The sequence below is a fragment of the Anguilla anguilla genome, chromosome 6 (genome assembly GCF_013347855.1).
Source record: "Anguilla anguilla isolate fAngAng1 chromosome 6, fAngAng1.pri, whole genome shotgun sequence".
Lineage (NCBI taxonomy): Eukaryota > Metazoa > Chordata > Actinopteri > Anguilliformes > Anguillidae > Anguilla > Anguilla anguilla.
The window spans coordinates 44297517-44309533 of NC_049206.1; the positions used below are offsets into that span (position 1 = coordinate 44297517).

Here is a 12017-nt window from a genome sequence, read left to right on the forward strand (position 1 = left end):
TGTGGTTGCACGAGGCTCTGGGAGGACGCTAGCGGCGATGACAGGTTTTCTGCAGTCGGGGTGCGGCGGGGTAACCGGTACCTTTGGAAACGCTGTAGCCGTAGGCGGCGTACGCTGCCGCGGAGGCCGCCGCCGCCCCGGCCATGGCCCCCGCCATGGCGGCCGCGCTGCCCGCCGTCGACTTGCGGCTCCGCCCCTTCCCGCCCGACTTCCCGCCCCCTCCGGAGCCCTTGGGCCGACCGCGGCTCCGCCCGGACCGGCCCCGCCCCGGGCTGGAGGTGTCCTGCGTGGAGACGCCTGGGGGAGGGACGGAGAGGGGGGGGGGGGGGGGGGGGGGGGGGGCGTTACATAGAGCAGCACACTCAGCGCTGACCAATGACGTGACTGTAAACCGCAATCAAGCTTCAGGGCTGATCAGCCGTTACAACTGCTACTATCGCATTCAAATGGCAGAGCGGTCATTGCCACAATCCACAAAAAGGCCATTTTTCAAAGGCTCAAGTCTTTACCCTCCTCACAGGTATTCAAATCTACACTCCTTTTTGTTCCAAAATGCAAACAGCCTCAAACCAGTGGAGGAAAATACAGGTTCAGAAAGTCCCTCCCCAGTGTTTGTTCCAATCAGGTGGATTTGCTAATTACCACAATTCTTATAATTCTTTTAAATCAGCTGACTGAGCTCATGGGCGGAAGAAACACAGGGCAGGACTTTTACCATCTGACCCCTGGACTTTCCGCCTCTGTCCAAGACACTCATGACACACGATTAATTCAAACATTAAGCAACCTTGAGCATTGAGTCACTTGAGAAGATGGCTAACATGCTATAGTGCCACAATATGGGAAGAAAATTACTGATCCAAAATAGGCTGATTCAAACAGCGTGTTAGAACTCCCTCTACCTTTCACTGTAGTACAACTGCAACAGCTTTAACAAAATGAGGTCTGGCTAGTTCTGATGCTATCAGTGCGAGGATATCAATTACATTATACAGAGAAAACAGAATTTGGAATGAGACCTCACAGACAGACAGTCCGCTACAGCCCTCCGAATTCAGTCTGTCATACTATAGGGCCATTCCAAGTAAATGTGCTTCTTAATTCAATGAGGTCTAGTTCTTTTTAACTTTCACCTGCGAGCACTTTGTATCTATGTAATTTGTATATTCCCCCATGGCAGCCTATGAATAAATCGTGTTTCGAACACCGCGTCCATCTCTTCATCTGGCGTTGTGAAGGTGAAGGTGCCCCTGCAGGGGGCGCTGTAGCGGCGTCCGGCCCCCGGGGGGACTCCAGGGCGCGACTCTCACCGTTCATGGTGTCGGAGACGGAGCCGGTGACGGAGGCGGGGGACGTGGTGGCGCGCGACTGGGGGGCGGACGAGACGGGGTCGTCCACGATGACCAGCATGTCGCTGCTGGACTCGTCCGGCGGGATGGAGCCCGGCTGCAGCTCGCTGCTCAGGGAGATCTGCGGGGACGCGCAGCGCCGCCGTTCAAAAAAAAAAAAAAAAAAAAAATTAAAATACGGTCGAGCCGCGAAGGACAGCCAGCTGCCCCGTTTTAAGGACCGCAACGCGTCTTGACGACTTCACCCTCCGTGTGATTTTAGCCAGGCCTTGTGTTTCCCCAAAATTCACCCACAACCCCTGTCCTGGGACATCTGTGTGTCTCTCCTGTTTACCAGGCCCCCTGTGCTTTCTGGAAACCAGGTGGTTGGGGTAATGAGCCTGTTACCTCGCTTGTCCTGCTCTTAAGGAATGTGATTAACTGGTCAGAATCTCTGGCTCACAGGACAGGTTAGAGTACATTGTGGGAAACACCATTCTGTGGAGCAGGGACCTGAAATAGCCTGCACTCTCTGGGTCCTTAAGGAGAGAAGCTAAAGAGTTGTTAAGGGGAATCCTGCACGTGACTCCCCAGTGTCTCTACTGTACGCGTGTCTGTTTTTGTTAACGTGTTAGTGACTTTGGCTCGTTCACTGCAACTGTGACTATTGTTCATTTAAATAACGGAAGCATGACACTCCCAGGGTACCGAAACCCCTACCGTTTAATGAAACAATCATTTACGTGCTAAAATAAAGACTCTAGCCATGGCTGTAATATCACTGACTTCCCTCTAAGAGATATGGCTTGGAAATGTTTTATATTGTTTTTCCTCATAGGTGATAGATGTTCTTCGTAATGTGACTCTAATAGCTATTATAAGTATTTATGGAATAGTAAGTATATGCAGAACACCTAATTATTGTCATTGCGTGTCCCTGTTGGAGTTCCCCTGCACCTGACTCCCTCCTCCCCCCGCCGCTCCTCTTCCTCACCTCGCTGAAGGGGCTGGGCATGGCGGAGTCCATGTCCACGCTGATGAAGGAGTCGTCCCCGTCGGCGGACAGGTTGGAGTTATCGGCCGAGGGGGCGAAGGGGATGACCATGTTCACCCCCTCCTTCCTCCTCTTGGCGTCCACGTCGTCCTCCTTCTTCCTCTGAGGGGGGGGGGGGACAGAGGGGGCGTGACTGTCTGCTACAGGCCGGCCCGGCCTGTGTGAAAGCCCCCAGCAGACGCCTTACCTTCTCTGCGTATTTCTCTCTCTTCCTCTTCCGGTCCTTCACTTTGCTGCACTCCTCTTGCTGTCTCTTCTCCTCCTGCCTGATACGCACTGCAGCAGGAGCACACGACCCCGATCACTATTAGCACTATTATACTATCACTATTATACACTGTCACTGCTATCACTATTAGCACTATTATACTATCACTATTATACACTGTCACTGCTATCACTATTAGCACTATTATACTATCACTATTATACACTGTCACTGCTATCACTATTAGCACTATTATACTATCACTATTATACACTGTCACTGCTATCACTATTAGCACTATTATACACTCACACTGCTATCACTATTATACACTGTCACTGCTATCACTATTAGCACTATTATACACTCACACTGCTATCACTATTATACACTGTCACTGCTATCACTATTAGCACTATTATACACTCACACTGCTATCACTATTATACACTGTCTCCGCTATCACTCTTACACTGTGACTATTCCCGTTATTACACACTGTAACCACTATCAATATCATCACTATTAGGCAATGTCACCACTATCGCTGTTATCACTATTACAAGCTGTCAGTACCATCACTATTCTCACAATCACATATGGTCACCACTATCATTATCATCAGTATTACAGTCACCACTATCACTATTATACACTGTAACTACTGTCATTATTATCACTGTCACTATTATCACAACAGTCATTACTATCACTATTACTGCTTTTACTCACCATCACTACTACCAGTGCTATATTACTATCATTATTACTGCTATCACTATTACTCACATGTACTACTCTCACTATGAAGGCCTCTGTAACTATGAGATCACTCACACTTCTTCTCCAGCTCGTCGTCATCCAGGAGCAGGCTCACCACCTCCTTGGGCTTGAGGGTGTCCGGCTTAAAGTTCCCCCCCGAAATCACCATCCTTTGGATCTGCGAGGGAGATGGGCAAGGGAGCTCTGAAACGTGCCCAGATTCATTTAGGGAGGGAGGTAACTCAAAAAGAGACCAGACAGCCCAGGCCCAGAGTTTCGACAGACCGTAAAAAACGCTTCTGATTGCGTCTTCAATGGCCCGTTACGCAATTATTAGCAGAGCTCTCGTGGACCGCTACGAACCCCTGAACGCCGCTTTAGCGTCCTCAGCTACACGCCCGACTGCCTCTTCATTGGCTTACTGCTGACCGCTGGTTTACCGCTGATTGACCGTTACGCGCCCGACTGCCTCTTCATTGGCTTACTGCGGACCGCGGCTTTACCGCTGATTGACCGCTACATGCCCGACTGCCTCTTCATTGGCTTACTGCTGACCGCGGCTTTACCGCTGATTGACCGCTACACGCCCGACTGCCTCTTCATTGGCTTACTGCCGACCGCGGCCTTACCGCCGATCGACCGCCCGGGCGACTCACCTCGCTCTTCTCCTTGGCGCGCTGCAGGATGCGCTCCTCGATGGTCCCCTTGCAGACCAGCCGGTACACCGTCACCTGCTTGGTCTGGCCCAGCCGGTGGGCCCGGTCCATGGCCTGCTGGTCCACCGTGGGGTTCCAGTCGCTGTCGTAAAATATCACCTGCGACGGAGGAGCCCCGTCAGTCACACGCACGCGCACCCTGTGACGTGTGATATCGAGTGTGTGTCTGTGTGTGTGTGTGTGTGTGCATGTGTGCGTGTGTGTGTGGTGCGTGTGTGTGTATGTGTGTGCGCATGGGTGCATGTGTGTGAGTGTACATGTGTGCGCATGGGTGCATGTGTGTGAGTGTGTGTGTGCATGTGTGTGTGTGTGTGTCCAAGCAACCTGGCACAGAGGGTTAAATCTAACTATGATTCCTGTAACTGTGTCCGATGAAAAAAAAAAACACATAGGAATTCAGACTGTCACAGTGACCATTAGTTATGAGCACGACTTGGAGAGTAAAAGCAGCAATGATTCACGGTCAAGGGAAACTATAGCGGTTATAACTGGCCACTCAGCGTTCTGCGCGCGGTCGGGTTCTGCGGGACTCACAGTGTCAGCCGCGGTCAGGTTGATGCCGAGGCCCCCGGCCCTCGTGCTCAGGAGGAAAACGAAGATGTCCGTCCTGTTGGGGGAGGAGGGGGGGGGGGGGAGAGAAGGAGGAGTGAGAGAAGAAAACATTCCGACGGACGGGCAACCCTGGCCGCTGAGTCGCCCTCTGAGCCGAGCCCAACCCAGCGGGGCCTTCGGCTCGGGAAAACGTCCGCGCCGTTTAACTGAATCGCGCGGCCCGCTGGTGAGCGCCGAACAGCCCCGCGTGTGAGCAGCGCTAAACGAGCCGCTATAGCGCTCGTTTAGCGCTAACGAGCTAAAGAGCGCTAACGAGCTAAAGAGCCGCATGCCAGGGAGACGGCGGGAACGGGAGGACGCACGCGGGCCGCCCAGGCTAAACGGAGACAGACGCGCGGCTCCCCGCCCCGGCTTCCCTGCGGGATCCCGGCTTTCGTGAAACCGGAGCGTCCGCTCGACCGACGCCGGGCCGCTCACCTGCTCTGGAAGTCGGCCACCATGTCCCGGCGCTCCGAGATCTTGGAAGACCCGTCCAGCCGCATGTAGGTGTGCTTCCGGTAGACCATGTACTCCTGGGACAGGGAGAGGGGGGGAGAGAGGGGCTTAGAGAGCAAATTCACTGTGGCGTTCCCCTGCCCCTTCTAACAAACATACAGAGTAGCAGTAGCTCAAGCCACCAAATACACCACTGTGAGTGAAATATGTATGTAAATACACCAAGCTGAAAGTACATATGTGAGTATACACACCTCTCTGAGTAAAATATGTGTGTTAGTACACCAAGGTAAATCTACATACATGTGAATATACACCACTGTGAGTAAAATATGTGTGTAAATACACCAAGCTGAACGTACATATGTGAGTATACACACCTCTCTGAGTAAAATATGTGTGTTAGTAAACCAAGGTAAATCTACATACATGTGAATATACACCACTGTGAGTAAAATATGTGTGTAAAGTACAGCAAGGTGAATGTACATATATGAGAGTATACATCACTGCGTGTAAGTGCACGGGGAGATTGCGATCGTGGAATGAGGAAGGGGCATGGGGGAGATTGCAATCAAGGACTGTGGGCTGTGTGGGGGGGGGGCATTGTGATTGCAGTTTTATATGAAATTATGTATTCCTGGAGGAGTACAGCATTATCAGTGGGCGGGCCCTGCCAACTCAGGCCCACCCGTAGCAACGGTCCGGCCACGCCCAAGTTGTCTCCGTAGTGGCCAGCAGAGATGTGTTGCTTAGCGATGGAAGGATTAATCGTACACACGGACTGATTTGTGGTTTTAGCTGGCCTCATAAAATGACTCAAACCCTGACAGGGTCAAAGAATCCACAATAAAATACCACAAAACATAAAATATACCAGATTGACGTCAAGAGAATCAAAGTGACATAATCTCTCCAAGGAGCAAAAAAAAAAAAAAAGTTGTTTTGGAGAACCTGTTGCTTATCAGTGGACAGTGGCATGAGGTTTTATTCAGGATAATTCAACCAGGAGTATTCACAGCCGACAGACCGGCAATGTCTGAAACAGACCGATAAGTCTTCTATCTCTTTCTGCCAACCGTCGGGATGCAGAAACACAACATGCCAACGCCGAAGGAAAAAAACTGAACCGATCTCACTGAAAACGCTACGCGCGCCAAAATAACAAAACCTCTTTTCCGACCTCTTCGCATCTATTTGAGAATATAACCTCTGATTGGCTGCAGCTGTGCAGTCTCAGCCTGCTGACCCAATGTTGATACAGAAAGTGTTTTGTTAACATGAAAAAATTCTTTTTTTTTTTATTCAATCAACTTACGTGTCAATCATAGGCTCCGCCCCAGACCTGTTTATGCTCTTAAAATAAATGGGAGCTGAATGACTGACTGTCCCCTTCAGACTCATTACCGCTGGCTCCAGTGAGTCATGCATTTTTTCCCTCTCTAATCTGGGGTCTAGGACAGTTTTGCAGTGGGTAAAAAAAAAAAACAAACTGGCCGACAGCGTCTGTTAAGAGCGATTCTCTGCGTATCGCATCTCATACCTGTGTGAGTGTGAGCGCGAGTGTGTGTGTGTGTGTGCATTTTTCTGCATGAATGCATGCACAAGAGCGTGTGCGTACGTGTGATTGCAGCAAGCGCATGGGAAGTATGTGCGTGTGTGTGTGTATTTGTCTATGTTTGTTTATGTATGCGTCAAGTGAATATGCGCCTGCATGCATGTGCGTGTGAGTGTGTTTATATTTGTTTACGCGCGCGCGTGTGTGTGTGTGTGTGTGTGTGTGTGTAAATGCACGTGCGTCCGCACCTCCAGCAGGTCGATCATGCGGGTCATCTGGGAGTAGATGAGGACTCGGTGGCCCTGGGACTTCAGCCGGGTCAGCAGCAGATCCAGCGTGTGCAGCTTCCCGCTGTCCGTGATCAGAGTCTCCTTGTCTGGAACGCAGAGCGAGACGGCACCGCCGATGAATAAGCCCCGCCCCTCACCGCTAAACAGGGCCGCGTGCGCCGCCAGCTAGCGCCGCCAGCTAGCGCTACAAATATGGCAGTTTCCAGTCTGTTTCCCTTTAAAAACATACCGATTTCCTGGTCTAAGCCACTGAGGGCTGGAGAGTTTTTCGTACAAGGGATGAGACGGTCCTCAGGTCTCACACCTGATGACCCCTTTAGGTCAGGGCTGCCTGTCCCTGTTCCTGGAGATCTACCGTCCTGCAGGTTTTCATTTCAACCTTAACTTGGCACACCAGATATGACCAATTCACAGCTCAAGTAATTTGATTTGAAACTGTAACATGTTATGAAGTATGCAAACACCATGCATTTTTCTAGCAAGAATGGCTATGAAGTTAGATGCTAAGTTAGCTAACTAGCTTCAACTACAGTAGCTACACTTTTACTCATAAAAATGCATGAAGCACATTGGTAATACCTAGCTAGCTGGACAAATGTAGACCATTTTAACATACCTGAAATACCCAAAACAAATCGTGAAAGGGAATTTGTTAGCAAGCTAGTCTAACATTCATCAGTAGTGCTAGCAAGCCATATCAAATTAGCCAGTTAGACAGTTAGCTAGCCTTAATTGTAAGACAGGCCTCATATTAACAGCCAAGGATGTAAACAGAGTGTACCACTGCAAGGCCCTGCCCAGAACTGGAGATACTCAGTGCCCCATCCACCCATTGCCATGGTAACATGCAACACAAAAGCACCCTTCCTGCCGCCTCCGGCCAGCAGCCCCTCCTTCCTCCAGCCAGCAGGCCCTCCCTCCTCCGGTGAGCAGCCCCTCCCACCTCCAGCGAGTATCCCCTGCCTGTAATCCAATCCCCTGCAGCCAGAACCCATTTGTGACCTAAGGGTGACCCAATTAAAAAACCAGCATGGAGCAGTCGCCAGCTAATTACCCCAACTGACCGCCACCCAACTGCACTACTGCTCGGGTTAATTTAATTGAACAGTCCAATTACCATCAAGGTCTGCTAGGAACGAGGCAAGCCCAGAGGTGCCACTGCCACTCGGCACCCTGGGATGCCTGCCCTTTCTCTCACACAGCTCATCCCTCATTTTGAGAGGGAGAAGCTAAACCATATTCTAGTGCATTATTTACAATGCTGTTGACATATCAGTAGCGTTAAAAAAATGTTTTTGCTAAAACCAGGCATCTCTTATCACTAGAAGATGTAAGACTCCTCCTTAGACTTGTTCATCCCAAGGTTTCTTCCTACATGTCCTCCAGGAAGTTCCTTGCCACTGCCTCTGGCTTGCTCAGTGGGGGGTTTAGGCCAGAGTATACTGTGTGGCAAATTATTTAGAAAACTCGCTTTATATGTAAAAAATGTATTGATCGATTGGTTATTCCCAATGCTCTACAAACTGTTATTTGGGAGTGGGGGCTTTGCAATGGCACAGACATCTGTGATTAATACCAGTTTATTTGTTTAGGAAAAAATCTCATACTTTGGCTTTGATTCCACTTTGATTTACATTATAAGGCAGATTTATGTGAAAATGTAAAACTCTAACAGACAGAAGTCCAAGACCACAGGCGGTTGTGTTTGCGGGCTTTCTGGGAACTGCTAAGCAGCCGGAACGGCCCCTGGACCCACTTCAGTTCATCAACCTCCCCAGGCACTTAGCCCCATAAGTACTCTGTAAAAAAACGAATGTCTGCAATCATCGCCATGTCAAAATGTAGCACGAAAATCACTGGGGCATTGTGGGGACGGAACTTTCGAAGCGCGTGCAACGGCGAAGCTTTCGTGCACATGCCCTAGTAATCAAACAGGGCGCTTCGCACGCAAACCGTGCGCGTCCTTGCGCGCGGCGACGGTCGCCGAGGTTATATTCGCCGCTTCCAGGTCCGCCGCGTTTCCGGAGCGAGTCGGGTTCGAATCCGTTTCTCGGCGCGGCTCGCGTTCCGGCTTTCCCGCCCGATCTTTCCCACGCGAAAACCCGGGGCGTGCCGCGGTCACTTTCCCTTCGGAACCTGGCACGCGAGGGCCGCGGCTAACATTCCTGGTTCCTGGGAACCCCGAGCTGTGAGAAATCACACCGGAACTCCTCTGGGTCCGAGGCCTCGGGGAGAAAGCGCTATGTTATCCCCGTTCCAGACGGCCGTGGTTCCGACCCCCAAAATGCCGGCTCCTGCATCCACCGCCTCTTAGCAGAGACGAGCTGGATGAAAGAACCGGAGACGAACTAGAGTACTGCCAAGTGCGGAACACCCAGGCCGTGAAGCCCATGGAGACTCGGGGGTCTTCTCAGCCACCCGCACTTTATTGCATCGTGCACGCTTGAGTTCAACGCGAAGAAGCGCTGGCTATGAGTAAAGGGGAGAGGGATCACAGTCGATGTGGATCAAGGGGGACAGGAGGAGCTCGGCCCGGAGGGCTGGTGCAGGGGCGGCGCTGCAGCTCCCCCTGCTGGCCACTCCCAGGAATCCAGCATAACAGAAAGGTGCACAAAGGCAATCGATCAAATCCAATCAAATAACCCTGGCCCAAAAGCCGCATAGAGCAAAGTGGGAGGCAGCGAGAAGGAAAAACTCACAGAAAGACAAGTCGGAAGAAACCTTAGAAGGAACCAGACACAGTAGGGGGGACCCATTCTCCTCTGGCCAAAAGGCTGGTGTTCTCAAATTCAAAGTCCCATAATATGACCAAACCCCACCTCATATTAAGCTCAGGGTTGTGGCTTTCATTTCAAAGGAGGATGCAGATTTCACTGGTCTAACTACCTCACCGGCAAATGCAGCATCCGGTGAACCAGGTCTAAACTGACAAGAGGGAAGGGAGCAGCTGGCCTCCCACCACGACCCAAACTGCAATGTAGTGAGTTACCTCTTCTCCCACCATACAATGCATGCTGGGAAACAAATCGCTCACCCCTATAAGGTCATCTGCAAGCTTTGAAAAAGGTGGTTCTGCATCAGACCACACTCTGAACAGCGGAGATGCAGGAGCTTATCAGTCTTGCTGCCTTACAATTTCCCAGACATATGTTACTACATCAGAGCTGCAATGGAGCAAGGTCTCCAGTGACCAACACCGACAGTGTCCTGCTTAACTGTGCAGTTAGCAAAATGCGAACAAGACTGGCAAACAAAATATCGTAACCAAAATGGATGGCTCACTCTCAGAAAATGGTTGATCTGAAGTATATTTTTAATCTTATGAATGCAAAAAAAATAATAATTGATGTTCCACCTCGGGTTTGGGCCAAAGAATTTATGCTTCACTTCTAAGCGAAAGCAGGAGAAACATGGTTCCCCCAGGTCCGTAAATCACCCTTTGATCAGCCTCATGTCATTCAGAAGGGCTCGTGTGAAGGCCGCACAGTAGACACTGTAAACAGTTATGTACCCTGCTTATTTTACTAATATCAAAAGTCTCTGGACGTTTCCTGCTATTTAGCCGAAAATGTTTTTTTCTTTGAGAGGGCAGGAAGGGGAGAGAGTTTCCCACAGTCTCACGCACACGAGTCCTCCGAGCTGTTCTCAGGAGTCTCTCACACACCACACGGTTCAGACCGGTGGATCTCAGCATAGTTCTCACACACTGTGGATCTCAGCATAGTTCTCACACACTGTGGATCTCAGCATAGTTCTCACACACTGTGGATCTCAGCATAGTTCTCACACACTGTGGATCTCAGCATAGTTCTCACACACTGTGGATCTCAGCATAGTTCACACACACTGCGGATCTCAGCATAGTTCACACACACTGCGGATCTCAGCATAGTTCACTGTTCACATCCTAGAACCAGTGTCTGTCAGAATGTACCCTACCTGAAAAAGAGGTCACGATTGGCAGTAGTTTGTACACCTGTGGTGAAGCTACAGAATTAGGTATACAACAGTGCAACCAGCATACAGCACCATACCACTGATGAGGGCAATACGCCAAAATGTTTGAATCTTTTAGACTCATCGTAACTAAAAATATTAAGTATGGATCTTTTCTGAATGCAGTTACTGAATTCCTCAGATCTATGCACTCTGTTTTTAACCAAAAGAGCACGGAAATGAAGAGAAGGCTCCTGACACCAGCATTTCAACTGCAGGAACACACTGTAAGATCTTGCAGAGAACAGTATAAGGTTGGGCTGTAAGATCTTTCTGAGAACAGTATAAGGTTGGGCTGTAAGATCTTTCAGAGAACAGTATAAGGTTGGGCTGTAAGATCTTTTGTGAAAATAGTTTAAGGTTGGGCTGCAAGATCCTTGGTGAGAATAATGTAAGATTGACCTGTCAGATCTTGGCGCGAACAGCATAACGTTGGGCCGTAAAATTTCGATGAGAATAATATAAGGTTGGGCTGTAAGATCTTGAGTGAAAATAGTATAATAGTATAAGGAGGAGCCCAAGATTGCATCACTTAATTCCCAGCATGCCCCAGGTGTGAATGAAAGGGAAACGGAGGCAGTAATGACAGGGTAATTCTGAAACAGCATCTCTGCTCACTGACTCAGACCAGCGCTTTCTGAAACAATGAGCAGCTTTCAGGCTAAACTTCCTCTCTTTGTGCTCCTTCGCACTCAGTGGAGTTCCCAGAACATTCTCACATGGCCTGGGCCTGATACGGCTACCTCACTTCCTGTCCTGCGATCCGTGGTCTGTCTGGAATGATGACTGCTTGCTATATCACTCAACTGGCTTACACCAGTGTTTCTTAAACTATGGGTCGGGACCCAAAATAGGCTGTCAAAGTGTATGGGGGGGTCCTGGAATGAGTCTGTAGAATGTCTATTTGACAGGTCCCTGAAAAGTACTAAATTTCTAAGCTAGGGCTCAATATTAAACAGCATTTATAATTTTAGTCCCGTTATTACAAATTTTCAGAACCAGTGGTTTATAATAAACATACTTAAGGTATATGTAAAACAGTATAAAGTCACAAACGG

General features: G+C 49.7%; 1 protein-coding gene across 3 annotated transcripts in view; it reads right to left on the minus strand.

Moving 5' to 3' along the window:
- Positions 1 to 12017, minus strand: part of ino80 (INO80 complex ATPase subunit) — a 36593-nt gene that overhangs the window by 2276 nt on the left and 22300 nt on the right. For all 3 annotated transcript variants that reach the window (XM_035421761.1, XM_035421759.1, XM_035421760.1), the window contains 9 exons: positions 6922 to 7049; positions 5098 to 5192; positions 4603 to 4675; positions 4009 to 4167; positions 3428 to 3530; positions 2570 to 2658; positions 2323 to 2484; positions 1311 to 1470; positions 82 to 297 (listed from right to left, as the gene is read on the minus strand). In XM_035421761.1, the coding sequence (XP_035277652.1) occupies positions 82 to 297; positions 1311 to 1470; positions 2323 to 2484; positions 2570 to 2658; positions 3428 to 3530; positions 4009 to 4167; positions 4603 to 4675; positions 5098 to 5192; positions 6922 to 7049 (1185 nt within the window). The remainder of the gene's footprint in view (positions 1 to 81; positions 298 to 1310; positions 1471 to 2322; positions 2485 to 2569; positions 2659 to 3427; positions 3531 to 4008; positions 4168 to 4602; positions 4676 to 5097; positions 5193 to 6921; positions 7050 to 12017) is intronic.